Source organism: Cryptococcus neoformans, chromosome 2 (genome assembly GCF_000149385.1).
Source record: "Cryptococcus neoformans var. neoformans B-3501A chromosome 2, whole genome shotgun sequence".
NCBI lineage: Eukaryota > Fungi > Basidiomycota > Tremellomycetes > Tremellales > Cryptococcaceae > Cryptococcus > Cryptococcus deneoformans.
In genome coordinates this window covers 331,498-358,265 of record NC_009178.1, presented here as the reverse complement: position 1 = coordinate 358,265, position 26,768 = coordinate 331,498, and the positions used below count along the sequence as shown (strand labels likewise).

Below are 26,768 nucleotides of genomic sequence, written 5' to 3'. Positions count from 1 at the left end.
TACGATTTTCATCGAAGTTGAGGAAGGCGCAAGGTTCTGAAAGGGCTTGGGCAATTTTTCCTGCTCGTTTCTGTGACTGGGAGCTCCTAAATGGAACTCAAGCAAAGCAGAACGTTTCAACATATGCATCCCAGTAATACCACAAATAATTCGACAGGCTCGCCGACCTGGATAAAACAAACGAAAAGATATGATGCTACACGCCTTACTCATAAGCTATGATTAAACTAATGAACGTCTGTTCCTCATCTAAACGGCAGCGAAAGTGGGGAAGCAGGTCTTGATGTCAGACTTAGGATGCTTGGAGTCAACATGTTGCTGAAGACTAAATAGGAGGAAAGGGTACCATGAGCTCATTGTCGGGCGAAACAGATACAATGACTCACACAAGCTGTTTAGAGGTGCCTTGGAAGACGGCCTTGCAAGTTATACACTGGATGGTCATGGCAGCCTGCATTACAAGTCCATTAGTTACCACCACTTTTAAAAAACAGTCGACACCCGTCTCCCCACCTCGTACCTGCCCACACCATTGAGCGCCCCTCCTAGCATGACCATAGCACCTCAGGTGCATTTGCAGGCCAAAAGACTCACGGCATTAGACTTCAATTGGGACTGGTCACCCTTCCCAGCGGCGCCCTTGGTATTCCTGTCTCTTTTGGCCTGGGCCTTAGCACCCTGCAAATATGAGGAACATCAGCATCAAGCCAGATTAGTTTAGGTGAGAACTACAGAGTAAAGTCCAGGGTGGCAAGCAACCGCCCGTAATAGACTCACGTTACCCATTTTGATTGGTAGTGTTTCTGTAGATTGAGGAGTACACGGAGATGTAGACAAATAGAAGCGGACAGACGCCTTTGGGGGTGGAAGAAGCGCAAACGGGAATTCGAAGTTTTGAAAAAAAAAAAAGCAGAATCTCAAAAAGGGAACCGAAGTATATCCAAATAATAACAAAGAAGGAAAAACTCGTAGAAGACAAGTTCAGCGGCGAAACCCGCCTTTCCAATTATCAGCCTAATTAAGATAATAAAATACAGTAATAACAACAACGAAAAAGAAAAAAGAAAAAGAGTGCAGGAAAAAAGAACTGCCCCAGCATGGATTTGAACCATGGACCCTAACCTGACCTCGTATTAACTACGAAGGCCATACTCTAACCCCTGAGCTACAAGGGCTTCCTTAAATGTCGGTCAAAACTGCAAACTTATAAGCCATCATAAACCATTCTGGGCATATTCTTATTTTGCCCTGCAAACAAAGGAAGGAATATGCTACTCGACAAGCCTTCCGACGGACATCTACCCTACGAACGAGACACAAAGTTCCAAGGAGGGGCTTGTGTCGAGCTTTGGGGTATGCTACATGTACACCTCATTGACAGTTGATTGATTAGAGGAGGTTAGTCTCTGGTCGCTCATCAGTGGCCGATGGTTGGACTGATGATAGGTTTGTCGTCAGCCATCAATGATGTGATGATCCATATGAAGAAGGTTTATAAAATACCGATGCAAAGAAGTTGAAACCCTTTTCGGAAAGACTGTTATTTTAGCCTCTGATACTGTAGTGGCCAAATTGGTACAGTAAATGCTCATAGAAGACGGGCGAATGATGGTGATAATAATACGTCTATGTCTGGGCTGTACCAAGGTAGTCCCACTTATATGTTGGTCAGAGAAAAACGATCCTCCAGTAAAGTCGTCATGCTACAACAGTAATACGCGACCAGAGAACAATTCGAGTTATCCCTAATAATCTAAACAGTTGTTGGCCTCGCATCCCATAAAATAGGAAGGTAGAAGATAGAAGTTTTGTGCCATCAAAATGGTGATATTTCGGTCCATACAGCAGCCATAGCTATTCTATTCTGCCCAGTAAGCACGATTCTTCACATGACATACTGGCAGAGCTCGTCCTGTTCACTATAAATATATGTTTTTTTCAAACAGGCTAAATGCTTATTCGGTTGGCCCTTCCCAAACTGGTTGTGCCTCCGCATCAGTGACAGGTGCTCGCATAGTTCTAGCAATCCTATATTAGTAACGCCGAGAAAGTCTGATAAATTCAACTCACGAAGGGGCATCGACCACACGAACGAAATGCAGCGCGATGAAAACCAAACCAACGACACCGACGACGGTGCCGCAGATATACAGAAGCATGTAATAGCTGTAGTTGATGTCAGACCACCTCTAGTCTTGCCTCTCCTTCTCTCTTTTAGACATACTTAAGCATTAGGACGCCGAGCAACAAATAGACTGCAAAAAGGCAAATTAGCTAGGAAGCGATATTTTTGAGATGATAAGATTTACAAGCACCACGACCAAGGAAAGAGTGCATGAAGCTGGCATACTTTTGGATAATGGCCTTGTGCTCCTCGGTTGGGGGTCGAACTTCTAGGAAGACGATCACAGCGCCGATGCTACGAGGTCCGTACGTCAGCCTTAAGGCAAAATGCAGCAATCGCAGCCCAAGTCTCACAGAATCTCATAGATTCCAATAATGATACTTGAAAAATTATGCTTGATAAGAGATCCTACACCTCCAACAATAGCGAAACCACCGACAATCCTTCAATACAACCCATATCAGCAACTTGTCAACAAAGGAACATCAAATCAGATGAGGGAACGGTTATGACCGTGATGTTGACCTACATGTTAACGATTCTATAGTCATTCCTCGTCAGCAACGCAGTTCAATAGTATTGGGGGAATATCTACGAGAAAAACAGCAACAGTCTTGTGAAGGTTAGGGCCATCACGAGCCGTGCTCTTTTCTGCTAGAAGTGTCCCCCCAGGTAGTAGTAGACACTCACCGGAAGAGTTCCGCGGGGTTCTGCTGTAAGCGCTCCATTTTGGCTCAATGGTCAATGATGATATGGGTGAATGGAATTGCAAGTCAGGTTGCAAAATATAAAATACTTGCTCAAAGTTCTCGAGCTAATCGTTCCAGTTATTGCCTGATGCGTTTCGAATAGCTTCTTTGCATGGGAATCTCGCAGCATCGCTTCGAATTAGAGGAACAACAGGAACCTTAAAGTCGTGATGTGTAACATCTCTTATCGTCTCCGATCTCTCGCAGCGGAATCGAAATTTCAAACTTGTAATTATCGAGGAGTAGATGCCATGCCAGCATCTTTTTATTTGTTATCATCGTTGATACCAGCGGGTACATATACCAGAATTACAGTAAAGCCAGAAGCCATAAGGGCATGCGGGCAGCTGTTCGCAAATTATTAACCAGAACATTATTACGGACGAGGTGGGTCCTTACATTGGTTGCTCCAACAAGGTTGTGACCATCACTTAACAATCCGCTCAGATTATTCATAATGTCGAGCCACACAACCCCAATTTACCAATGCCAAGATTGGCCTTCAATTGTTATTGAACCTTCTTCCTCATCCGGCCATCCCCTTGACTCTCCTCACTTCTCTATACCACCTTCCATTCTCCCTCATCTGGAAGAGGCTTCAAAGCACCTTCATTCGCATAAGACAGTCGCTGTTCCGACTGAGACGGTATATGGTCTTGCAGCTTCATCCCTTGATCCCGAAGCTTGTAAGATGATTTACAAAATCAAAAATCGGCCATCAGACAATCCTCTCATTATCCACGTCTCATCATTAGATATGTTGCGTCGCCTCCTACCACCTGACTATAGTTTCTCGTCTCTTTATCTTGCCCTTATCAACGCCTTTTGGCCCGGGCCTTTATCTTTACTGTTCCCATCACCGTCTCCCCCTCCATCACCTGCTCCTCAGACAAATGCTATCCGCATGCCTTCCCATCCCCTTGCTCTTGCTCTCATAGCCCACTCCAACCTTCCGCTATCCGCCCCGTCAGCCAATTCTTCGGGTAGACCAAGCCCCACCAAGGCACAACATGTGTGGAATGACCTCAATGGATCAGATGGTCTTGGATGCATAATAGACGGAGGCGACTGTGGAGTGGGTGTAGAATCTACCGTCGTAAACGGGCTTGAGTGGAAGGAGGGGGGAGGAGGAAAAGTGGACATTCTTCGCCCTGGCGGGCTAGGTGTAGAGCAAATCAAAAAGATTGTAGATGAGGTTGATGGTGGAGAAGGCAAGACAGAAATCCTTTTGCTCGGGAAACCTTGGAAGGGGGCATCATTTAAGCATTCATCTTCTACAGATCCCGTCCAGCAAAACGACGTTAACCTTTTAACAACTCCGAAGGTCAATTTTGCACCTTCAACGCCCGGTATGAAATACCGACATTATTCCCCCCGGGTACCTGTATTCCTTCTTAAACCTAGCAATATATTCCCTCGTCCACCAGCCCTCATGTCACCATCTTCATCATCTGCATCTGCTGTACTTCGGCAAATATTGTCAAACATATCATCGGACTCAAAGTTCAAGAGGAGAATAGGCGTTCTCCATTTTGAAGGCTCCCCATTGAGCAAGCAGTTGCTCATAGATACGGATGAAGCAGAATTAATTCCTGTGTCTTTAGGTGATTCTGTGGCTTCGGCAGCTCAACGCTTGTTCGCCGGAATGCTCACCCTGGAGAGTGTACCCTCGACAGATGGCCAGCCGTCTGGAGTTGATGCTATCGTCATTGAGGGCTGCTCAGATGACGGATTGGGGTTGGCGGTGATGGAAAGAGTAGGCAAGGCAGTAGGTGGCGGCGGGGTTTTAGGAGATGTAGCCACCGACGATGGAAAGGTTGTCGGTAGCGGAAACAAGTTCTGGGTGGACGTTAATCCTACTTGATCTAATTCGGCGTTCAAACTGTATAATCCGTTGAAACAGATGTAGATGCACACAGCCTCCTTAAAGCTTATCACACATGTCACGTCTGTGAAAATGATGCCGCTGATAATCTTGAAACAATTCTTTGCCTCGTTTGTTCTCCCAGTCTCGTTTAATCATACCAGGAAAAAAATGAGGAAAAAGAAACAGCATCGGCTAATGGCAAGGCGCTGCCATCGCCAATAATATAGCATGTCGCTCATTCATACCCTATGGCAGCGACAGCAACTATTATTCGACCATGATGATGATAGCTGCTTTGAGGTCAAGTAGACTACGTGATCATCCATACGTTGTTATGTCAGTCGTGGAAAACGATACCCCTTCTCAGTCCTCGTCATTGAAAGTCCATCCATCAAATAATCAATGGAACATATGTAGAAACTGTATCCGATCATTCGCTGATGTGAATCGATAGATAAATATGCATCGAGGCATCCGTATCAACCCGATGTCTGCTGAGGAACTCTGAAATCATTAATACTCTGATGCAAGTATCAGAATGATATCAAATAAAAAATTGTCCGAACGACAAGCAAGTAGGAACATTTCTTCGGAAACGTACGGAAACGGTACAAATAATTCATATATGAAAAATAAATAACCATATGGATTTTTCAAATGAAATAAATGTCCGAACGACGACGAGCCTTTCAGTCTTGAATTTAGCAGTTGTCCCGATCTATGTACGTTACATCTACGTCTAGAATATTTTGAGTGAGTGGTCCTTCAGCCACCAAAGAAAGATAAGTGATACGTTAAGCATTCCTGTCTCGCTTTAATTTCTTTACCTTCCATACATATACAGACAACAAATGCCCGCAACAAAATCCAAGTCCAACGTCGCCCTCCTTACAGAGGGTGCAACTTATATTCAGCGAGCAAAGAAAGCTAGAAAGGAACAAGTCGAAGAAATCAAGTTTGACGATGAAGCCAGAAGGTGAGTCATTTGGCCATTCATATCATGTTCTACATCATCATCAGGAGATGGAGCTGACCTTGGGATCTAAGAGAATGGTTGACCGGCTTTAGTAAGAGGAAAAAGGCCAAGGCTGAAGAGAAGAAAGCCAGAGCTAAGGAAAGGGAGAGGCAAGAGCATTTGGAGGAGAGGCGAAACGTTTGTCTATAGTCACGTCAATCATTCTTCTCAAAACTAACAATTTGATGTATTAAGGCAAGGAAAGAATTGAGGCAGAGAGCTGCTGAGAATGTAAAGTCGGTCAGACGGGCCATGGGTTTGGAAGATGACGAGGATGATAATGGTGAGTATCACTGCGGTACTTTCTATTGCCGCCGGAAATGTCTGACGCATAATTACAGAGGAGAGCAACGAGGAAGAAGCCGGGTCTCCCGCTCCCAAGGATCTGGAGAAGGCCGAATTTTCGGACGACGAGCAAATAGCAACAGTCACCATCACCGAAGACTTTGATCCCTCTGCTTCAATCTATCCCATCCGAACTTCAACTTCACCTTCGCCCTCTGTTGATGACAAATCAGAGTTGAAATCCAAAAAGCCTACCGTCAAGTTGTTGCCTCCATCAAGTAGACGAGCTCAGAAGGCTGATGAAAAGAAGAAGGAGAAAAAGAAGATTAGCAGAAGCATGGAAACTAAGGCGGAGAGAAGGAAGGGCAAGGAAATGGAATTGCGAAAGAGGTCCAAAAAGGCCGCTTTAGCTATGGAAAGGAAGGGGAAGACTCCTAGAGGTCCAAAGAAGGGCATGGGGAAGGGAAGGCATTGATGGTTTGAAAGCATGTGTAACCAGGGCTTTGTATGTTTTTCATGTACGATATGGCTGAATTCGAAGCTACCGTCTCTCAGACATTTCAACTTGCTCTCCAAGCATCCCTCTTCGTCGGTCGCTATTATAATGGGGTTGCGGTCTATATGGTTGCTGCCATTCTCGCGGCAAGAGCCTATCGATATCTTCTCTGAATTTGATCCACGCATCTACCAGTCGTTAGGGTCTGCTGCTTGATGTACTGGTCAAATAGCTCACCAGATAATGTAACACGCACGCCCCAGCCGGAACTGCTGGCACCATCGAGCTCAGCATTTCGAGTGCGAGATCTCACTGTCAGATAATACACTGGCATACCCGAAGCAATGAATACTAATGCCGCGGTCTCAGCATCGCGAGTACGGTCTGTTCTCATAAACTTACCGAATGCTGCAAATGCTTCCCATGGAGCAGCGAAAATGGGCATCAATAAAAGGAACATGGACACGGCGCAGAAGACGATAGGTGTAACGAGCCAAGCCCGATACGGTCTGTCGAGATGAGGCTCTTTGACACGCAGAACGAGGAGACCAAGGACAGTGAGGAGGTAAAAGGTCCAAGAAGCGACGGAGAAAAAGTTCAGTAGCGCTGAAAAGTGAAACATCGGGGTCAGCAAGCGTCGAAAGTATATAACAATTTTCTAACCTCTAAATCCCCCACCGAAGATGACAAAAAAGATAGCCAATCCACCTTGAAGCAGAATAGCGTTATCTGGCGTTCGACGCTGGGGGTGAAGACGTGAGAAGATGGAAGGAAGGAAGTGTTCTTTAGAGGCTGCATAGATGAGCCTTGCTGCTATGACATTTTTCAATATTCTTTCTCCTGATGCAAAAGAGAAAAACTCACTTGTATACAATCCGCCGTTCAAGGCTCCAAAGCAACTAATGGCTACCAGAGTACTGAACACAACGGCTCCAAATTTCCCGATAGTAACTTTTCCGAAGTCCAACGCAACGGTGTTTGACGAGGCCACGACAGATGGGCTGAGGACAATAAAGTAAGAGAGGTTGGCTCCAAGAAAGAGAACCACTACGATAGCCATTGAAGAGTGCAGAGCACGGGGCAGATCTCTGTTGGTGTCTCGCATTTCGCCTGCCACATACTGAAGGTAGAATAAGCCACAATCTAAGGACACAACACACCAATCAGACGTACACAACAAGCGTCCCAGCCATCAAATGCCCAAAGACCGGAGTAGATCGCGATAGCGTAGTTGCCTGCATCCGCCAATGTGCCTTTGAACAACCCACTGGGCATCAAACCCTCGCCAGGTCCATCTCTGAGCAGCACAATTGCACCCAAGACCGCCACGAATACCAACGCACCAATTTTAATGACAGTAAGGACCACCGTTGAATTCGTGCCCATGGTAGGAGATATAGCGTTGAGAATTGAACATAGAAATATAGCGAAGACTGCTGTCACTTCGATTGACCATGCCGGGACTTCGGAGTCTCCCAAGGAATGTGATATTAAGCGATTGACATATTCACTAAATGGCAGGAAGTAAGGCTCAAGGAGACAGGGTTATTGGCAGCACTTGCCCAAAGATGAGAGCGATCATAGCCGCACTTCCTGGCTTCAATGCTGACACTGCAGTCCAGGTGAACAAGTATGAAGTGATTGGCCCAAACTTGGGAAAAACGTTTTTAGCCCTGCAATAGATTTCCGCTAGTAATATAGCTTACTGCGTATGCTAAGTATGCTTGACTACCTCCAGAGAGAGGAATAGCACATCCTAGCTCAGCATACGAACTGCGATTGATCAGTCAATCTCGCAGCCCAAGACCAAGACCAAGCAGTCTGTTGACATACCTTGCCCCTGTCCAAGCTAAAACACCGCTGATAACCCAGACCATCAAGCTCGCACCTACACTGCCTACCTCTTGCACAACTACGCCTGGAGAGGAGAATATGCCTGATCCAACCTGTGCTCCTACCACCAGTGCAACACCTGTTGTAATTTGACAAGTTAGTGAACATCATGCGGTTTTTTCAGTAAAAAAGACCTACCGTGCCATAGCTCAACATGTCTCTCTTCTTTATGAGAGTCAACATCTGCATCCCCGCTCAATGTCAAAGGCAATAGAGCGTGTTCAAACTCGAAGTCTCCCAAGCTGTTGATAGTCGCAGATCTCCCAAGCCTTGGTCGACCGTGCCCCTCATCATCATCGGCAGACGAAGAGAGTTCCATTGAGCTGGGATCTTCGGAGAGGGGCAGAGGGGCTGCTGGGAGAGGGATATAGGGGGAAGTCATAAGGCCCTATTGCATTATGGTTTTGGCTGAGTAAAAGAAACGTGGAACAACTTGGCGGACTTGAAGTCCGACAACTTCATATCGAGGCACAGGCGCGTGTCCCACTTAATTTCATGTCTAAATCGTTTACGCGTCTTTGTGTTTTTCCCATACTTACAGTTTAAAGGCATCTATCCTCAAGTCCAGCTGCAATGTCTCTCTGGGTCGACAAGGTGGGAACTCTGCTAACGTGATTCGAGCATGTCTGATAAGGTGCACAGTACCGTCCGCGAACGCTCGACGATCTCCATTATCACGATGGCCTCTCATCGCGTCTGAAATCTTTGGTGAGTGCACGCCATAGCTCAACCGATGGATGCTTACAGGTCATTGTGTAGGCTGCTTCTGGAGACTTTCCTCATATTCTCTTCTATGGACCGTCAGGTGCTGGAAAGAAGGTGAACACATTTCTACTATCACTTCCTGGGACTATATTGACAGAACGCAGACAAGGATCATGTGCACTCTTCGAGAACTCTATGGACCTGGTGTGGAGAAGGTGAGGAGTGCTCAAGATATTGATTGTGGCATTCTCTGACCTTGATACGCGTTCTGCAGCTTCGAATTGACCAAAGAGTCTTTGTCACTCCTTCTAACCGCAAGCTTGACGTCAATGTCGTTCAGTCAAACTATCACATCGAGCTTACACCATCCGACGTGGGTATGTACGACAGAGTAGTCATTCAAGATATTTTGAAGGAGATTGCACAAACTCAGCAAGTCGATTTGAATGCAAAACAGAGGTTCAAGGGTCAGTCTTTGTCCTGATGGATAAATTCGCATCGTAGCTGACCGCAATCACAGTGGTCATCATTAACGAGGCGGATGCTCTTACTCGAGACGCCCAAGCAGCATTACGACGAACCATGGAAAAGTATATGACCAATATGAGACTTATCCTCTGCGCCAATAGCACAAGCAAAATCATCGCTCCTATTAGAAGTCGATGTTTGCTTATGCGAGTGGCTGCCCCTACAGATGACGAAGTAAGGCCTCTTTAAACTCCTAAGAATCAGTTTTTTACTCTGAGAATAGATGTCAACAGTCCTCAATTACGTCGCCAAGAAAGAACGATTCATGCTTCCATCTTCTGCCAACAATGCCATCCTTGAAACATCGCAAGGCAATCTTCGAAAAGCTTTACTTGTTTTTGAGGCCATGCGGATGCAACACCCCGACCTGTCTGGTGATGTCGAGGTTGCCAAACCCGATTGGGAGACTTATTGTGGAAAGGTCGCGGATGCGATCTTGCAGGAGCAAACGGCGCAAAAATTGTTAGATATCCGGGCGAAGATTTACGAGTTGCTAAGCCACTGTATACCGCCAACAGTTGTTATGAAGGTATGCGAACTGCTGAGAGGTCAGGAGACAAGCTGACATTCGGGCTTAGACCATCTCAGAGAGGCTAGTTGAGAAGGTGGATGACACATTAAAACCGCAAATTGTGCACTGGACCGCTTACTACGTGAGTCCATTCAGTTATTCTTGCTCAAATAGAACCTGATTGTGTGTTTCATAGGAACTTCGAATGCGAATGGGATCAAAAAAGATATTCCACATCGAGGCATTTATTGCCAAGGTTATGACTGTTTACAAGCAATACACACTGTAGGATTTTTCCTATAGTCGCCATTTATTCGCATACTGACAGATTTTGCAGTATGGGCTTCACCGAAGACTTTGAATAAACTATAAACCAGTCGTTACAGTTCATGTCAGATGTATTTCTATGATGACATCTATTGAAACACATGTTTTTTTCATTGCTCAGACGCATCTGCTAACACCGCCAAATCGCCAAAGCTGTTCATGACCAAATCGGGCACAACTTCGTTGGGGTTTTCTCCAAACACTTGTTCATACTTAGTAACACCGCCCATGACAAGGAGGGTTCGGATCTTGCTGTTACGGCCGAAAGCAATGTCAGTAGCGAGGTTGTCGCCGACCATCAGAGCTCGAGAAGGATCAAACATGTGGCTAAACGTGCGTCGTAAGTTTTCTGTGGTAAGACTCAAGAATCGGAGCAACTTACTGAGCAAGAATGGCGTCCATCATCATCTTGTTGGGCTTGCCAATTACAAGAGGCTTCCTCTTAGACGCGTTAACGATAGGAATAGACAATGAACCAGAGCCTGTAAGATCAATGAGCTGAAAGAATGACACGCAAGCACAAACGAGTACCGACCAGGGAAGACATCACCGTGGGTAGGGAATGTGGGGTCGGTGTTGGTGAGGATGAGCTTGCACTCTGGATTACGGAGGTAAGTCATGGCCTTTGCAAGTTTTTGGTAATCTGGGGGTCATCGCCATCAGTTTCATTCCTCTCCACACCGCAACCTGAGGTTGTCACAACTTACTTATCCAAGAGTCGAAACCACATAAGACGGCACCGATGGAATCATCGGCCTTGAAGACAGTAAAGTCGATAGGAGCTTTGAACTCTCGGTCCACAGGATCCTATAACAACTCGTTAGTTACCTCGTTTCAGGCTTTGAAAGGTCATGACATACAGAACCACCGCAGTGAGCGATACCGCACTGGTCGAGTTCCTCTTCCAATCCTTCTTCACCAAAGACGTAGACCTTCTTATCCTTGGGGAAATTCAAGACTTCTGAGATGTACACTGCTGATGCATAAGCCGAACCGAAACACTCGTCCTAGAGTAATGAGTTGATTACCAGTCAGCTGACCAACATTTAATCTTCCGATAAGAGATAGAACAAACGATAGAAGCGTTCAAGCCAAGCTGGTCAAAGGTTTCCTTCAGTTTCCTTCTAGACTTGGTGGCATTGTTGGTAACGAAAATGATTTTCTTGCCTGTTCGCTACCTTCAGCTATCAACGCGCACCCAACTCAAATCGCTGGGCCTTACCCTTCTTTCTCAGCATGTTGAGGACTGTTCGAACGCCTTCTACTACCTGCTTTCCATGATAAAGAACTCCGTCGCAGTCCAACAAGAAAGTATCAACAGAGTCGACGAGCTTCTCGTACTCTTCGACGGATTTGAGGAAAGGAGGGGCCATTGCCAATAAAATATCAGGCAATGTAATGGAGGGCAAAATGTAAACAGAAAACGACCAACGAACCGAAGGACGAGTCGAAAACGCGACTCCGTCCATCTCATAATAATCGGGCTCGCATGAAGCATCAATAATCATCATGGTCATCGCAATCACGGTGAGATCCGATATAATAAGCTTACGTAAATGTGTTTCGACGTCCCGCAAGCTGTCGTCCGGTTAGTTAATAAAAAGGGAATACTGTATGATGCTTGAAGGCACGCCTAAGAATGGAACCCCTGTAATCGATCACTAGCAGACCAAATGTATCAAGCCTAGTCTGCACAATGGCTTGATAAATAATCATTGTCTGTGTATGATACAAACTGTATACAAATAATACAAACACACCCATTAATCTTCAGTTATTAGTCAAGCTTCCCAACCTCCTTCTTCTCCGCCAAGGCGATGTCCTTTTCCTCGCGAGCGTCAAGCTCAGACTCTTTCTTCAACTCCAACACAAGGTCTTTCTCATCTTCCCGCACATCTGTGATCTCGTCTTTGACCTTCTTTGTGTTATCATAGACACCGGTTCCGTCGTTCGTATCTTTGTCCTCATCCTTTTTCTCCTCTTGATGAAGGAACTTTGAGATGACATCCTCACCATTGGTGGGGGCTGGTCCTTTGATGACACCTTCTTCTCCGCCCCACGACCTAATATTAATTCCACTGGAAGGCTGGTTGATCAATCCGACCTTGCCGATGTCATCGGATACTCCCAACTCATTCATTAACTTGTCCAGATCTTCGTTCGTCATTTCTCCCATGATTTTCTCAAGCTCCATCTCTTGCATTGACTTTTGTTTGGAGGCGGAGGGAGCAGATGGGTCGGAAATTGTAGATGCCTCGTCGGGAATATTGAGGTCTTGTTTGAGGAACGATTCAAGGGATTGTGTTTCTACGGCTTCTTCAAAATCCTCCATTGTCTAGCGAAGATATTAACCTGGTCCCTAGACACGCTATAGGCATACTTACACCAATCCATTCACCTCCCACGAGATAGCCAGGAAGACCAATGACCTTGCCCGCCGGTTTTGCTCGTTGCCAACGGCGCTTGGCTTCTTCATCCATCACGAGGTCATATTCCTTTGTTAAAGAGTAGTCAGCATGTTCTCTTTCAGTAGGTTTAGCAGACTGTCCGTGACGTTGCCCGGACTAGCCAGGATTACAGGATTACATCTGAGACGCTCGCCCACAAGCAACCATGATCTTACTCACTTCGTACTTGATATTCATGGCATTCAGGGAACTAATAATCAATTGAGCTTCCGAGAGACAGGGATACATAGTTTCAATAGACATACCTCCTGAGGAGATCATGATGCCTTCGGACTGCAGGTGCAGACGTCAAGCTCGTGACCTGACGCGACATTGAGGATCAGCGAGAGAGTGGCCAAGGGTCGTTCGGCTGGACATGAGCGTCTGCAGGACTACTCACATAGATGGTAACAAGCGGGGGCGCCATGATTGTAGTTGAGTATATATCCTTATGCATGGAATGAGGAGAACGAACAGCGATCTTCGCTTTTTGTCTCTGGGACAAATGAACGACTATTATTTACTGCTTGTGTTGCGTCACTCTGCTGTGCAAAAGGGGGAAGGTAGCCGGCGTAGATCGGGACACCCCCCCTGACGCCCTCAACATCATCATCGTCAGCGGCTAAGCTCGCACTGCAACCTGTTCCGATTTCATCACTTCTGTCTTTTGCTCATCTCTTCTTTCAACTTCCATCTTATAAATATCATTCACCTCAGCACATATACCTCTCGCAGCTCATATACACAATGTCCAACCAGGCTGAGTACGCCCCAGTTCATACAACTTATCTCAGAACCCGAAGACTGACATCACCTATTTGAACACCATGTAGTCAAGCTTCTACTTTTACCCCCATTCATCCCTTCAACATGGAACAACCCAAGACTTGGTACGTGAATTCCAGTCTATAAATCCTTGCGGACATGCTGACGTGAATTATAGGAGTGCTACTATTGGTGAGTAATATTGCCTGGGTGCCCAACAGAATTCTTATCACTTGTCGTGACGATCAGGCATGTTGAATTGGGACAGGTAAGCTTTGCCTATATCCGATATACTGGAGCTAGGAGATGACATTTATGATCAGTGACAAAATTGTCTTTTCCAAGCGATCTCTTCTTGAATTCCTTAAGTGAGTGGAGGAGGACAGAGCGGTCAGGAAAGATCTGACGTGTTGGCTAGGTCTGCAGGTGTGACCGTCAACCAGAATTTTAGCGAGATCCAGAAACTTCCGAGTAAGTCTATCTTGGTGATATATTTCATCTGCAAGTCCTCCTTGCTCCATCAGGTATGATGTCTGTGGAATCCGCAAACTGCTGGCCAGCCTTTCCTAGATCATCAAAACACGTGGAATGTCTTGGGTTTTGTGCATATCATGTATTAGTACGGGAACTGACAATGGCGCTCACAGAGTACGCCACTTTTGGAAAATTCTCTCAAGCTGCTACCGATGCCGCTGTTGCCGACCTTGTTGAGGCTGAGATTGCCGATCCTACCACCGAATCAGCCATCCCTCCTTCCAAATCCACCGTTCCCCGAAAGGCCAAGGAAGACAATCTTCGACTTTTTGGTGAGGAGTACGAAGAACAGGACGCTCTCTCCCTTGCCCCTCCTCGAGATGGCGGTGACGGTGTCGACGTTGAAATCGAGAGATTGGAAAGGATGAAGGTGCATGTTGAGCAAGAACAAGAGGGCGGTGCAAAGATTGAAGACGTCAAGGATGATGACAAGGAGAAGAAAGACAGGATTAGCAACCCCCCTCCTGGATTCAAGCCTACCCGAAAGGTCACTCAAGGTAAGTTGTGATCGTTTTATATTCGTCATAAGCATACTAATATCGCAAATACAGCTCCAGGTGGCAAGTCTTCTGTCGGTTCTATCTGTAAGTCATTGCTGATACAGCCATGTAAGAAACTTCTGACATCTTGTGCAGTGTTCGGTGGTGACGAGTAGATCTAGATGTGAATCAAGAAGCCATACGCATGCATCCTTTGTACATTCAAAGAAATTCATGTATTTCTGGTAATTTCCCTGCGACTTTATAAAAAACTTGAAACACGATTTTAATTACCATATATCACAACTAGTTAACATGACTAGTTATAATAACCGATCATTCCTCGCCAGTGTAGGCATCAGCATTTTGGACAATGGCGTGGATCCACTTAACAATTTGAAGGTGTCCTGCAATAGAGCCCTTTTCATCGACAGTGTGCTGCGAATACGGGTCAGGCATTCAGTCATGTTTAAAGTCTGGCTTTCGGTTGTGTTTAGAGTCTGACACTCACAGCATTTTCACTTCCAGTAAAACTGGTACCCATGAAGCGGTAGACGTTCTTGGTGAGGTTATAGTACATTTTGCAGTCAGTATTGCCCCTATGTTGAATGTAATCAGCCCTGAAACTTGGTCACTGGAAGAAAAACCTACGTTGAAGCGAAGGGAGTAACAAAACGCTCCTCGCCATCGGGACCTGGGATCGCAGCCTTGACTGTCCCAGCAAACAACTCCCAGACCCCACCTTCAGTTGGAGTCCTTGGAGCAGGTTCGAGAGGCAATCCCATTACCTCAACCTTGACAAATTTACCGTTTAACTCGCCCACGTCCCTCCCATCAAACGCTGACAGTTCTAGACCACTCTTCTCAGCCACTTGAGAAGCGAGATATTTGACATGTTCCTTGGTCGAGTTGAGACTCTCAGAGAAATCGATACGGAAGTTGACCATCGCGGTGACAAGTTCAGGCAAAGCATTGACTTTGACGCCGCCATGCACGACGTCAACTGCGGTAGTGGTCCCTAGCAAGGCACGCTCGAGGAGGGAAGTTTTGGCGAGCGCTTTAGCCAGTTTAGGATAAGAAGTAGGACCTTCGGAAGAGAGGAGAGAGGAGAGGGAAGAAGGGAAAGAAGAGCCGTGTTTGGCAGCGCACATGAGAGCGGTAAGGTAAGGAGAAGCGGGAGTGAGCTATACTTTGTCAACTTTATGTGCTGTCTTGAATGTATAGGCTGACCTTGGTAGGGAAAGGGTTGTCTTCTAAGGAAGTCAACAACCGGGACATGATTCCAATACCAGTGTGCTCGGGTGGGACGGAAGAGTGCTGCAGGAGAGTGAGTCTCGTTCGGATGTTGATTCGGGAAACTTACACCACCGGCAGTACCAACGGTAATCTGTAAGGATGAAAATAGACGTTGGTTAGCTACTTTCCAACCAGCAGGAGGTGAGACCCACTGTGATGTCCATGTAGCCTTTCTCACCCATAGCAGGCAAAGCAAAGGCCGAACCATAGTACTAAAAGAGGTTATTCCTGTTCCTTCACAACCTTTCCTTAAAAGCAACCCACATCATCTTCAGTACCACTTCCTTCATCGATAACCATCAGCAAGCCATCTTTACCGTAGCGTTTCTCAAGTAAGGGAGCAATCTGTCCTTGTCCTCGACGAGCGAATACCTCTTCCTCGTCGTTTCCATGGGAGAGGATAATGGTTCTACGAGGAGTAAATCCGTTCTCTAACAAATGAGTAATTGCTTCCCCTACGAACGCCATATTAATAAATATTGAAGGGCCCCAAGTCAACAGTATACTGACATTGAGCAACGAGAAGAGGTTTGTCGTCAGCAGCCCCTCTGCCCCAGATGTAAGTCCCGTCGTTGTGACCCGAGAAGGGTGGATAAGTCCACCTGTCGTATGTGGATTCGGGGGCGGGGACTACATCGTAGTGAGACATCCTGCATGTTGGGGACAAGATACGTCAGCTAAATTATATGAATTTTAGCTAACCTTGGATGATACTTACAACAAAAGGGGCTTGAGAGTCGGATCGGAACCCTTGAAAGTAGCCAAGATACCGAGCCCTATAGATATCAGTCAGATAATTTGGTACTGCAAATGAAGCGTCGCAGAACCCACTGTTGATGTACTCGATAGTGGCCTTTTCATGCCTATCAAAATACAAAGTACGGTCAGCCTGGATACACTTCATGATCGAAATTCTGCCATACGCAAGGGGATACGTCTCCTTCAACCAGTCTTGGAATATGAAGAACGGTTTCCACCTGGGATCCTCATCGGGTTCTTCATTATCATCGTAACTCTGAGTAGGGATTCGCTGTATAATCAACCCATCAGCTATCTTGCGCCTCGACGGATATGACAAAGGGGCACTACTAACCACTGCCTGGGCATAATGCTCAATCGACCTATTTCTTTCCTCCTCCGTCATCTCCCAAGTCATGTTGGGATAGATAGGCTTGGGTTGCTGGGGACATGTGGCCCAGTTTTTTAGTTGCTCGATATCAAAGCGAGTGGTCAAATCATCATGGAATTTGTAAGATGACGGATCCAAGCGACCGTTTTCTCCCTCAGAAACTGAAGATAAGGATGGACCAAAGTTGATAGCGGTTGCGAGGAGAAATAGAATACCCAGCAAGATGCGGGGCTTCCAGGAGGGACGGTAGGGTGTAGATGACTGGATAGGTAGAGGGAGAGCGGAGCTCTGTTTCTGTTCGGACATGGTGATGGTTGGCAGTATTTGGAAGGGATAATGGGAGAAGAAGCAACAGAGGCGATAAAGCCTTTATAATGGCCGGCTTCGTGAACGCTGCATGACCCTCCTTGTTCCGTCGTTGGAAATATGGCCGTTATCTCCACGGAGTAAGCCGATGGCGGAAAACGCCATAATAACCTCCGGGCGCCGCCGCGATAAGAACTGAAAGATGATAGGTGCAAACTGCAGTTTACGGAATTGTATCGACAGAGAGCATATCCTTTTCTGAGTTGCAGAATTTCAATATGTCAAAAACTTAGGAAGGTTTGAGAGACTTGGGTTTGAAAGGGTTTTTTTTTAGTTAAAGATAGATGTAAAACTAAGCAATCGTCAAAGCATTATAATACATATATCATGTGTACCGGGTATGGCTCTATCATCTGATGACTTGATGCTCCGAGTGGTTAAGGGGCGGGACTTGAATGGATCACGTAATCCAAGAAATCCCGTGTCGAAAGACGCGCAGGTTCGAACCCTGCTCAAGTCGTTTAATTTTTGCTTTTTGTTTCAATTATCTTTTACCAGTTATTATGTAATAAAGCGAGTACCACGCCACAACGGGAACGGAACCTTTTTTTCGCGTTTCTTTCCTGCGACCTTTTTGCTAGTCCGAGTATCTCAATCCTCTTCTCAATCCGCCCGAACGCCAGACACGCATAATATGGCCCTCAGAACGCCCGCAACAGCTCTTAGAGCACCTTTCACCCCCATACGCTGCATGTCCTCAGCAGCCCGTCCATCCGCTGTCTCGAAAAATACCTCTTCCCCTCAACCGTCAGCCCCGCGAGTCTACACTGCTCGAAAAACGTTCCTCTGGAACTTGTACAACCAAGTCTTAACGAAATCATCCCTTGTTCTGGTTTTCGACCATGCAAACATATCTGCGGCTGAATGGTCCAAACTAAGGCGTGCTGTTGGGTCAATCAAGAGGCCGATTGTCCCTTACAACCCCAGGCTGCCTAAGGAGGAGCAATTGGAAAGAGCAGAAATCGAACCAGCGCAGTTGATGGTCGTACGATCCGGTGTGCTCGTCGCGACATCCAAAGCTTGCTCGTCCCCCATCACTCCTCATATCACAGGCCAGCGGGCTGTTCTTACCTGCTCCACTCTCTCCCCCACATATCTCAACAAAATCCTTACCGCTCTCTCTAGAACGGTCAAATCTATCAAGCGAGAGAACTCTGCCATTCAACCGACTTTGGAACTTGTGGCGGGTTTAGTGGAGGGCGGGAAGGTGATGGGTCAGAAGGAGTTGGAGGAGTTGGGCAAGGTGCCGGAACTTGATACGTTGCGAGCGCAGTTGGTTGGTCTTTTGGAGGGACAAGGAAGGAGTCTTGTGGGCGTTTTGAACCAGGCGGCTGGTGGAAGCTTAGTCAGGACGTTGCAAGGATTGGAGAACGATCTGAAGGAGAAAGAAGGATCTGCATGAGGAGGGGCATGACACATGCGGCATTGTGGGGACAGCAGAAAATGCATCTATACACCGTACATCTAAGCTAATAAGACAAACACCAAACCCAAGATTAATCGAAAATACTAATGCCTTATGCGGGAATGGAGGAAGACAAGTCTGACAAATCGACTTGGGGATCTGCGACAAATCATCAGCCCTAATCTGCAGGAGCGGTGACGAACTATACTTACGAACAAGATAGTAGACCTTGTTGCCATCCCCAGCAGAAGACTCCAATTCGCTCGAAGGAACCAGTCCTTCTCTGACATCTCCTCGAATTTCTAACAAGTACGAGTCCTATCATGTTATCAGCCACTGGCACAGTCTCATTAAACCATCAAACGCACCTTGGCGAGCTTAGTTAAGGCCTTCCCTATCACTTCCCTCTCATACTCCATATCCTCCTCTGATTCGAAGTCATTCTCCTTCTGTTCGAGATACCATTGTATCAACTCCTCTCGATCAACCCCAGTACCGCTATCCCGTTCAACCTCGGAGAGATAAAGAACACAGAGGTTCATTATTTCCATGTATTGGTTATCTGCATAGGTTATCAGTTCATTCAGGCATGGGAGAAAGAAAGGGTGCTCACAAGTGATTCGCATCTTCCTCTTCGACGGTTGAGTAGTAGCAACGCTGGTTTCACGCGCTTGTTGCTCTTGTTGCTGAGCAGAGGATGTTCTTTGATAACTTGATTCTGCCTCATCCAACGCCGCAAGGTCCGCCGAACTCAGTTGAGGGTCCTCATCCATACCATCATCACCACCAGGTCCATCAGGTCCATTAAGTCCATTGCCCTCATCCTCATCATCGAAAGAAATGTCGTCCTGCTCAACGTGAATGATAGATTGTCTCAAAAGAGAATAGGCTTCGCGCACGATGGCTGGGGTGATTTCGTGTTGACAGTTTGCTCGGGCGATAGCTTCGGATAGACGGATCATGCTTTCTAGCTGACGGACAGTGATTCGGAAAGACGACTTGCCGGGACCACCTTCATCCTGACGTAAGGAGCGGTACTTTTCGACTAGAACAGCGCTGGCAGCAGGAGTCAACTGTGGCAGATAAGTATATACGTCTATAGTGGTAATCGGACAAAATTTACCTTTGGACTAAAAGTCCTGGCGTATCGAATATACCTCTGGAGCGCTTCGGTGCTGAATTCTGGAGCAATGGCATCATCCCTGAATCTATGCACATTCACGATGTGCTGAGCGATGTGCAAATCGACATTTTCGTTACACTCGTCCAATACGACAAAGAACAAGTCGAACCTAGACATGATAGGCGCTGACATGGCAACGTTCTGACGCAGGCTCATTTTACGGTTGTATCGTCCGCCAACAGGGTTGGCAGCGGCGAGGATGGAGGTACGGGCGTTGAGGGTGGCTTGAATACCAGCCTTGGCGATAGAGATGGTTTGTTGTTCCATGGCTTCGTGAATAGCGACTTGGTCGGCAATGTCCATCTTGTCGAATTCATCGATAGCGCAGATACCATTGTCGGCCAACATGAGCGCACCAGCCTCGATGGTAAACTCGCCAGACTCTTCATCTCGGACGACGGCGGCCGTAAGACCAGCAGCTGAGGAGGCTTTACCGGATGTGTAGACCGCACGAGGGAGGAAACCGCAAACGTATTTGAGGAACTGAGATTTACTGGTAGAGGGATCACCGACGATGCACACGTTGATATCTCCACGGAGATGGATGCCTTCTTGTGTTTGCTTGTGCACACCGCCCATAAGTTGGAGAAGGATACCCTTCTTGACAATCTCATGACCATAGACGGTAGGTGCAATACTCTGGACAAGACTTTGGTAGATGTTATCAGAGTTGAGCATGCCTCGCAACTCGTCGAGTTCCTGGGAAGTAAGTGAACGAAGGAACGATTCTCGGTCTTCTTGGCCGTCTTCAACTTCACCTCGCACGTCTGTAACACCAGCCTACATGAAATTAGCTTGATTCAAATCCGTAGAGCTAAAGTCTTACTCTGGAGTCAGCATTTTGAACCATGCAAGCCAAGAACGCAGTCTTATACTGTAAGTCCCTTACACCCAACGCCTTCAAACCTGTTACACCCTGGCTCGCCGGTCCACCATCGCCTCGGCCACCTTTCGCTTCTCGCATCATCTCCGCATTCACCCCAGGAAGACCAAGCTGCGAAACATCGGGAACAACAATGAAGGTACCAGTAAAGGTACATTTGTCACCAGCCTTGGCTCGCTCGACAATTTCTGAACGGAGAATAACGTCGAGTGATCGAGGCATACTACCGGTGGGAATTTCGTTGGCGTTTTCTTGAATACGGACTTTTTGCCAGTCGGAAAATTTTGATTGTTCAATGTTAAGTTGCCATTGGTTACGGTTACTGCAGGTTGAGTTTTGACACATGATAGGCTGCCTCTTGTTAGCTGCAAGCATGAAAAACATGAGAAAAAACATACCTCGGTGTACTTGAACTGCTGTTCCACATCATGGATAGCTGTCTTGCAGTTATCACATACGAATGTACCGCTAACCAGTTCTGGTCTGACCTCTGATGTCCTGGTGACAGTACCACTGATGCTCATCAACTGACCGATCTTGTCCATCCTCAAGTCACGGATACCCGATGTGAGAGGGAGGTTGTAGAAAGCAACGTTGAATTCTCGAATAGTAAGGGAAGAGCTAGGAATGGTCTCGCTTGCATTGACAGATGTTGACATATAAAGCCAAGTGGGCTCATAACGACGCACAAGAAACTGAACCGCCCGCCGAAGATAAGGAAGGAATCTATGTAGTGTAAGCGCGGATCACTATTAAGCGAATGTCACTCACCGGTAATACTGGGATTGGATAGCTCGAGCGAGAATTTCTTCACGTTCGAGAAGATGGCCAAAGTCGACGTAAAGAGTGGTCCTCTCATCTATCTTCATCAGATGAACCTGCTCAACATAGTATTTTGACTCATCCCCTGTAGGTGGTGGTACGACAGACCCAGGAGTTTCTGGGAAAGCGATGCTTTCTGTATAGCTAACAAAGATATTTGTGTAAGTACTTTTTCATAAATGGAATGAGACATCACTAACTTTTCCAAGAACAGGATGAAACTTTCCATCACTTTTTCACCCGTGGTGTCCTTCACTCTGGGGATGGCATCAAAATCAAGCCCCCTTCTACCTTGTCTCCTTCCACGTCCGCCCTGGACGGCGCCTTCCTCTTCAGCCTCGGAGCCGTCAACATCACCATTACGAGCGCCGGGCAGAGAACCGGCGAGGCCGTGCACGTTTTCGAAAGCGAGAGGGTCGACAATGGGTCTATTACCGGGTGGAGAAGAATGGCGAAGGGAGCCCATGGGAGCTGAAGAAGAGGGGAAGTTGAAGTTGGATGGTGGCGAGGACATGGCGATGTTTTTCTGTGGGTAGGAAGGAAGAAAGGTAAGTAAGAAGAGGCAGTTCGGAAATGAAAGATGGACGCGTCGAGGGAAGCTCGGACGCGTCGAAATGAGCGCGTTTTGATGCCGACACAAATTCCGTGTGTGGCATTTGTTGGCCCATCTCTTTCCATGTCCTATTCGGCTGAGAATTTTGCATGAAGATTGTTGCGGAACGGCTCATACAAGGAGCTAGAGTGGGGGATCGACGAGTGAAACATATAGCATCGTTGCATAGATTGTTACTACGGGCCCGTGGACCAACAGGCGAGATGGGTGACCGAGCATGACTTCATAAGTTAACCAGAGTTGCACATGAAACAGTGCTTGATAACTGTTGCAATTCATGTCGTCTTGGGCTTTCTTTGTATAAATATAACCTCTGGTCCACTACATGCCATAGAAGAGAAAGATACGGCAGTTCATTAAGCAGACTCTCAAGATCACGTGACTAAAGCGGATTGTGTCCATAGAGAAAACGAATGCGAAGACAACGAACAAGAAAGCAATGTTCTCGGTCGCATAAACCTAGCGTCGGGCATACGTTCACACAAGAGACATCATGGCAAAGATAGTACCACCTATGAACTTTGGCCTCGTGGAAGACGGTTCGTCTTTTTCTCTTCTTGTCTTGCGGACGTCATGAACTAAGCTCTGCCATTTAAAGGGTTCTACCGTTCCGCCCAGCCTTCCGAGCTGTGCTTCTCTTTTCTCGAGAAGCTAAATCTGAAAAGCATCATATGGGTGGGAGCTGAGGAGCCTTCAGACATATTGTGGGGCCTTTTACCTGAGGGTCGGTGGCGCAAAAGATTGGAAGTTGACGATGAGCTGGTAGCTTGTCATTCATCGAATCTCAAGGGATCAAGTTGTACAACCTCGCCCCTCAAACGAGTTTGAACCCACACTTCCCACCTCCATACACAGATTCTGGTGTGGTACCTATATCTGGCCAATGTCAGCTCATACTCGCTCTATCCCAAGTGGTTTGCTAATACCTAAAGGACAGACCACCTTCCACCACTTCCTCCTCCGCCCGAGCCACTGATCATTCAGGCTCTAACTCTCTTACTACGCCCATCCACTTTCCCAACGTTACTATGTTGCAATATGGGACGTCATAGGACTGGAACTGTGGTGGGATGTTACAGAAAGCTACAACGGTGGGCGTTGAGTAGTATATTGGAAGAGTATAGACGGTACGCAGGGATGAAGGTCAGGGTACTGAACGAGCAGGTAAGTATACTTATACATGTAAGAGCTGTCGTCTAATTCATCACTCATAGTTTATTGAACTGTTTGATACAGACTTGGTTTCAATAACAGCCGAACAGGTGACAAAATAGTAACTTCAGGGCCAAGAGGCTAGCAAAATTCCCCTTTCCTCATCAGACCAGTGGAAGAAGTCAAGCCGCCACCTTGCGCAACTGTAGCCAATATAACGCCTAGAATGTCTATCGCCTGATCAGAAATGCGAGGCTGCGTCTGCAACGTGCAGCGGCGATCACTGTGTTGTGGTTGATAAAAACATTATCCATAAGAAATACATACAGCACAAAACCCAATATCTGATGTATCATATATGCAACTAGAACGCGACAACCTTGGCCTTTGGCTTCGTGAGGACTTCGGTCCTGTTCTTCGCCGTCAACGGCACACTAGGCGCCTGAACAACTTCGCCTTGTTGAGCATAACCCTCAACCTCTGCGGGATCCCTCATCCTCTTCATGGGTCTTTCGCCATTCCTAGCAGGAGCATGTCGCTTGTTTTTGGACCCGTTCTGGGCTGGTCGATGGCGAGCTTCGACCATAAAGTCATCTTCATCTGCGCCCGCTCCATTACCGGTACCCAAAACAATGTCACCCCGCTTTCTTTGCTCGAACGCTGGAGCCTTTTCGCGCTTGTCATCGGGACAGTCCTTGGCACGGTGAGCGGTCGAGCCGCAGACTTTGCACGCGCCGCCGTTGACATACACACCCTTTTTGTTTTGTGGGCAAAGAGAGGAAAGATGCCCAGAACCGAGACAGATGTAGCAGGTGGCGTATGGTGTGGGGTTCTGAGGGTCAACAGGCTCGGGACATTGGTGTAAAGAGTGGTCTGTACCGTTGCACCTGCACATTTAATTAATAGAAGAGTTGGCGGGCATAAGGGACAGACACACCTGTAGCACTTGTTGCTGGTCACATCACCGCCCTTCTTGCCTCCCTTCCTCCTACCAACCTCCTTCCTCTCAACTCCTCTTTGACCCTCACCCTCACCCTTTTCTTCAGGAGCGCCGACAGTGGTAGCGGCCAGTAAGATGTTCGGGCAAGCTCGAGCGGCGTGACCGACACCTCGGCAAGCAAAGCAGGTCACATTGGCATTGCGATCTTCAATACGACGTTGTTTTCGGTCCTCTGTGTGCTTGGCGGAAAGTTTTGAACGTCCTGAAATTTATTCTTTAGCGACTGCGACAGCCATGCAACAACGCTATACGTACGAGCAAGCTCTGGATCTCTGCCCCATCGAGGCGCAACCTTGCCATCATCAGGCCCCTTCTTCTCCCCGATCGCAATCCTCTTCCCACTCTCATCCCTCGCCCTAATCCTTCCTCTTCGCTTCTTCTTACCAGCTGTCTGTGAACCGTCTACATTGCTCTTGCCCTCGGCGGCGGGAGCCGAGGAAGGACCGGCATCTGGTTCACCGGATTGATCATTCTGAACAGTCGCTCGAGCTTCTTCGGCAGCTGAGGCGACAAATTTCTTGCGGCCCATACCAATTGATGTGAATCTGGCCATATTACTGATTGAATGAGCTTGTCCAAGGATAGGTTATTGAGAACTGAAGCCTGCGCTTTCAAGCTGTAAAAAATCACGAAGCATGCTGATTATTTTGAACTTTTGAAGACATCACGTGACTATATTCACTGTCTGTTCCTCGACTTGTACACGTGGTAACCACGTGATAGTCCCCTAGAGGGAACCCGACGTAAAGACCTGCTGTCTCCGTCGTCGAACAAAAGGAACATTAAATTCGCAGAAAGATCAAGTATCCTTATACGACTATAATATTCTCTAACCAAATATGAGACCAGCAGTACTCAGAACAGTAATCAGATCGCTCCCGAGGGCCACCGCTCCCCTCGCTGCCCGCCCCGTTCTCGTACGTTTCCTCTCCTCCACTCTCCCTGCTCTCAAGAAAAACAAAGGCCAGAATACAAAGACTGCCAAACAAAAACTCCGGATCACAGAGGATGACCAGGCTGGTGCGACGGATGATCAAGGTGCGGGTGAAGTTGTGATTGAGGAGGTGGTGAGCAAGGCTAAGGCAAAGATGGAAAAGTCGGTTCACTGGGCCAAGGCCGTCTTGTTTGAAGGTGTAGAGAGAGGGAGGGGACGAGTTAGCCCTGGTAGGTAAATATCTTGGACAAGGGACCAAGAGTAAAGGTTGACTGGGAAAATAGCCCTTTTGGACTCCGTTAGGGTGTCTTTACCCGACACACCCGGAACATTGCATTTGAATGCCTTGGCATCTGTGACAACTAAAGGCAACGCTTTGTTCGTCGAGGTCTGGGATACTGCTGTGAGTTTCATGCCTACTTGATTACCGAAGAAACGCTAATTACGGCTACCATATAGTCTTTGAAACAGGTGGAATCAGCCATCCACGCTGCCAACCTTCCTGGAATCTCGCCTCAGAGAATGGCTGGGACAACCCTCAAAATTCCCATTGCTCGGTAGGCCGTCGCCACAATTTATCCATTATCTAGCTGACGATCTGATTTTCTTAGCCCCACTGTCGAACAGCGTGCTGAAATTTTGCGTCAGTTAGCTGAGACTGTCGAAGCAGCGAAGACTCAAATCCGTGTGGCTCGAACTGACGGTTTCAAGGCCTTGGGCGGAAGAAAAGCGAACGGCACTGATGAAGTGCAGAAGGTTGTGGACGAGATGTGCAAAGACCTTGACGGACAGTTGGCGTTGGCAAAGAAGGAGTTTGAAAAGCCTTGAGGTGCTAGACGAGATCGAACGGGTGTGATGGAGCGTCAAGGGAGAAGAAGAAAGGATAGATGGAGCTGGATCTCATCTTATAAACCAGAACAGCATCACACTTGCATTGCATGACAAACCCATGAGCATTTGACTTTGATGTTTGCTGAGTTAATGCTGACCTGACAACATTCACCACTGTCGATGATGGATACACACGGCCCACACAAGTGGAGCCGAGTCTTTTCTTGATCGGAAATGGATGATATCAACTCAATTGTTGGAAGATTTCCTTGAGGGACTTATTTACACTCGTGAAATGAAGACCTTGGAAGGTATGTATATACGATGCGTAGGAGTCTTGGACCCACAAGTCACTTTGAAGTCTCAATTCATCATTGAACAAGAACATCATAACAGGAACGATGCCCCGCCACATTACCATCTAGGGA

General features: G+C 47.1%; 15 protein-coding genes and 2 non-coding genes across 17 annotated transcripts; 8 read left to right on the top strand and 9 right to left on the bottom strand.

Moving 5' to 3' along the window:
- Positions 1–249: 249 nt before the first annotated feature.
- CNBB1370 (hypothetical protein) lies at positions 250–786 on the bottom strand (the record flags this gene model as incomplete). Its single annotated transcript, XM_772242.1, has 4 exons — positions 250–325; positions 387–451; positions 595–678; positions 778–786. The coding sequence occupies 4 exons, from the start codon at positions 784–786 to the stop codon at positions 250–252; spliced, it is 234 nt and encodes a 77-aa protein (XP_777335.1).
- Positions 787–1,088: 302 nt separating this feature from the next.
- Positions 1,089–1,175, bottom strand: CNBBt050. The gene is given in 2 exon segments: positions 1,089–1,130; positions 1,138–1,175. It is a non-coding gene; the product is annotated as a tRNA-Thr (tRNA).
- A 780-nt stretch (positions 1,176–1,955) lies between these two features.
- On the bottom strand, positions 1,956–2,853 carry CNBB1360 (hypothetical protein; the record flags this gene model as incomplete). Its single annotated transcript, XM_772241.1, has 7 exons — positions 1,956–2,019; positions 2,071–2,166; positions 2,225–2,255; positions 2,310–2,419; positions 2,479–2,568; positions 2,655–2,666; positions 2,816–2,853. The coding sequence occupies 7 exons, from the start codon at positions 2,851–2,853 to the stop codon at positions 1,956–1,958; spliced, it is 441 nt and encodes a 146-aa protein (XP_777334.1).
- A 358-nt stretch (positions 2,854–3,211) lies between these two features.
- On the top strand, positions 3,212–4,738 carry CNBB1350 (hypothetical protein; the record flags this gene model as incomplete). The annotated part of the gene is made up of 2 exons (XM_772240.1): positions 3,212–3,261; positions 3,322–4,738. The coding sequence occupies 2 exons, from the start codon at positions 3,212–3,214 to the stop codon at positions 4,736–4,738; spliced, it is 1,467 nt and encodes a 488-aa protein (XP_777333.1).
- Positions 4,739–5,592: 854 nt separating this feature from the next.
- Positions 5,593–6,516, top strand: CNBB1340 (hypothetical protein; the record flags this gene model as incomplete). Its single annotated transcript, XM_772239.1, has 4 exons — positions 5,593–5,717; positions 5,789–5,894; positions 5,952–6,039; positions 6,098–6,516. 4 exons carry the CDS (start codon positions 5,593–5,595, stop codon positions 6,514–6,516), a joined length of 738 nt encoding a protein of 245 aa, XP_777332.1.
- A 66-nt stretch (positions 6,517–6,582) lies between these two features.
- Positions 6,583–8,812, bottom strand: CNBB1330 (hypothetical protein; the record flags this gene model as incomplete). Its single annotated transcript, XM_772238.1, has 10 exons — positions 6,583–6,725; positions 6,775–6,888; positions 6,940–7,143; positions 7,201–7,350; positions 7,402–7,657; positions 7,711–8,047; positions 8,100–8,188; positions 8,244–8,310; positions 8,371–8,509; positions 8,569–8,812. The coding sequence occupies 10 exons, from the start codon at positions 8,810–8,812 to the stop codon at positions 6,583–6,585; spliced, it is 1,743 nt and encodes a 580-aa protein (XP_777331.1).
- Positions 8,813–9,003: 191 nt separating this feature from the next.
- CNBB1320 (hypothetical protein) lies at positions 9,004–10,539 on the top strand (the record flags this gene model as incomplete). The annotated part of the gene is made up of 10 exons (XM_772237.1): positions 9,004–9,024; positions 9,073–9,138; positions 9,190–9,249; positions 9,300–9,350; positions 9,410–9,602; positions 9,656–9,837; positions 9,887–10,192; positions 10,242–10,316; positions 10,371–10,459; positions 10,512–10,539. The coding sequence occupies 10 exons, from the start codon at positions 9,004–9,006 to the stop codon at positions 10,537–10,539; spliced, it is 1,071 nt and encodes a 356-aa protein (XP_777330.1).
- Positions 10,540–10,611: 72 nt separating this feature from the next.
- Positions 10,612–11,874, bottom strand: CNBB1310 (hypothetical protein; the record flags this gene model as incomplete). The annotated part of the gene is made up of 7 exons (XM_772236.1): positions 10,612–10,828; positions 10,884–10,983; positions 11,037–11,144; positions 11,209–11,308; positions 11,362–11,508; positions 11,577–11,668; positions 11,700–11,874. 7 exons carry the CDS (start codon positions 11,872–11,874, stop codon positions 10,612–10,614), a joined length of 939 nt encoding a protein of 312 aa, XP_777329.1.
- A 404-nt stretch (positions 11,875–12,278) lies between these two features.
- On the bottom strand, positions 12,279–13,282 carry CNBB1300 (hypothetical protein; the record flags this gene model as incomplete). Its single annotated transcript, XM_772235.1, has 4 exons — positions 12,279–12,836; positions 12,886–12,996; positions 13,129–13,159; positions 13,215–13,282. The coding sequence occupies 4 exons, from the start codon at positions 13,280–13,282 to the stop codon at positions 12,279–12,281; spliced, it is 768 nt and encodes a 255-aa protein (XP_777328.1).
- A 413-nt stretch (positions 13,283–13,695) lies between these two features.
- On the top strand, positions 13,696–14,902 carry CNBB1290 (hypothetical protein; the record flags this gene model as incomplete). Its single annotated transcript, XM_772234.1, has 9 exons — positions 13,696–13,712; positions 13,782–13,838; positions 13,892–13,905; positions 13,963–13,981; positions 14,037–14,081; positions 14,132–14,184; positions 14,361–14,744; positions 14,799–14,831; positions 14,883–14,902. 9 exons carry the CDS (start codon positions 13,696–13,698, stop codon positions 14,900–14,902), a joined length of 642 nt encoding a protein of 213 aa, XP_777327.1.
- Positions 14,903–15,062: 160 nt separating this feature from the next.
- Positions 15,063–17,457, bottom strand: CNBB1280 (hypothetical protein; the record flags this gene model as incomplete). The annotated part of the gene is made up of 12 exons (XM_772233.1): positions 15,063–15,164; positions 15,238–15,325; positions 15,378–15,910; positions 15,957–16,043; positions 16,090–16,113; positions 16,175–16,234; positions 16,287–16,477; positions 16,533–16,672; positions 16,741–16,798; positions 16,854–16,885; positions 16,946–17,052; positions 17,116–17,457. The coding sequence occupies 12 exons, from the start codon at positions 17,455–17,457 to the stop codon at positions 15,063–15,065; spliced, it is 1,764 nt and encodes a 587-aa protein (XP_777326.1).
- A 420-nt stretch (positions 17,458–17,877) lies between these two features.
- Positions 17,878–17,977, top strand: CNBBt060. The gene is given in 2 exon segments: positions 17,878–17,914; positions 17,933–17,977. It is a non-coding gene; the product is annotated as a tRNA-Ser (tRNA).
- A 231-nt stretch (positions 17,978–18,208) lies between these two features.
- CNBB1270 (hypothetical protein) lies at positions 18,209–18,919 on the top strand (the record flags this gene model as incomplete). Its single annotated transcript, XM_772232.1, has 1 exon — positions 18,209–18,919. One exon carries the CDS (start codon positions 18,209–18,211, stop codon positions 18,917–18,919), a length of 711 nt encoding a protein of 236 aa, XP_777325.1.
- A 115-nt stretch (positions 18,920–19,034) lies between these two features.
- CNBB1260 (hypothetical protein) lies at positions 19,035–22,324 on the bottom strand (the record flags this gene model as incomplete). Its single annotated transcript, XM_772231.1, has 9 exons — positions 19,035–19,081; positions 19,135–19,240; positions 19,291–19,484; positions 19,536–19,995; positions 20,046–20,885; positions 20,932–21,339; positions 21,387–21,714; positions 21,760–21,954; positions 22,011–22,324. 9 exons carry the CDS (start codon positions 22,322–22,324, stop codon positions 19,035–19,037), a joined length of 2,892 nt encoding a protein of 963 aa, XP_777324.1.
- Positions 22,325–22,937: 613 nt separating this feature from the next.
- On the top strand, positions 22,938–23,697 carry CNBB1250 (hypothetical protein; the record flags this gene model as incomplete). The annotated part of the gene is made up of 5 exons (XM_772230.1): positions 22,938–22,962; positions 23,022–23,127; positions 23,190–23,308; positions 23,361–23,587; positions 23,638–23,697. The coding sequence occupies 5 exons, from the start codon at positions 22,938–22,940 to the stop codon at positions 23,695–23,697; spliced, it is 537 nt and encodes a 178-aa protein (XP_777323.1).
- Positions 23,698–23,939: 242 nt separating this feature from the next.
- CNBB1240 (hypothetical protein) lies at positions 23,940–25,128 on the bottom strand (the record flags this gene model as incomplete). Its single annotated transcript, XM_772229.1, has 3 exons — positions 23,940–24,462; positions 24,513–24,777; positions 24,831–25,128. The coding sequence occupies 3 exons, from the start codon at positions 25,126–25,128 to the stop codon at positions 23,940–23,942; spliced, it is 1,086 nt and encodes a 361-aa protein (XP_777322.1).
- A 286-nt stretch (positions 25,129–25,414) lies between these two features.
- On the top strand, positions 25,415–26,337 carry CNBB1230 (hypothetical protein; the record flags this gene model as incomplete). The annotated part of the gene is made up of 4 exons (XM_772228.1): positions 25,415–25,739; positions 25,794–25,912; positions 25,969–26,066; positions 26,121–26,337. 4 exons carry the CDS (start codon positions 25,415–25,417, stop codon positions 26,335–26,337), a joined length of 759 nt encoding a protein of 252 aa, XP_777321.1.
- Between the last annotated feature and the right edge of the window lie 431 nt (positions 26,338–26,768).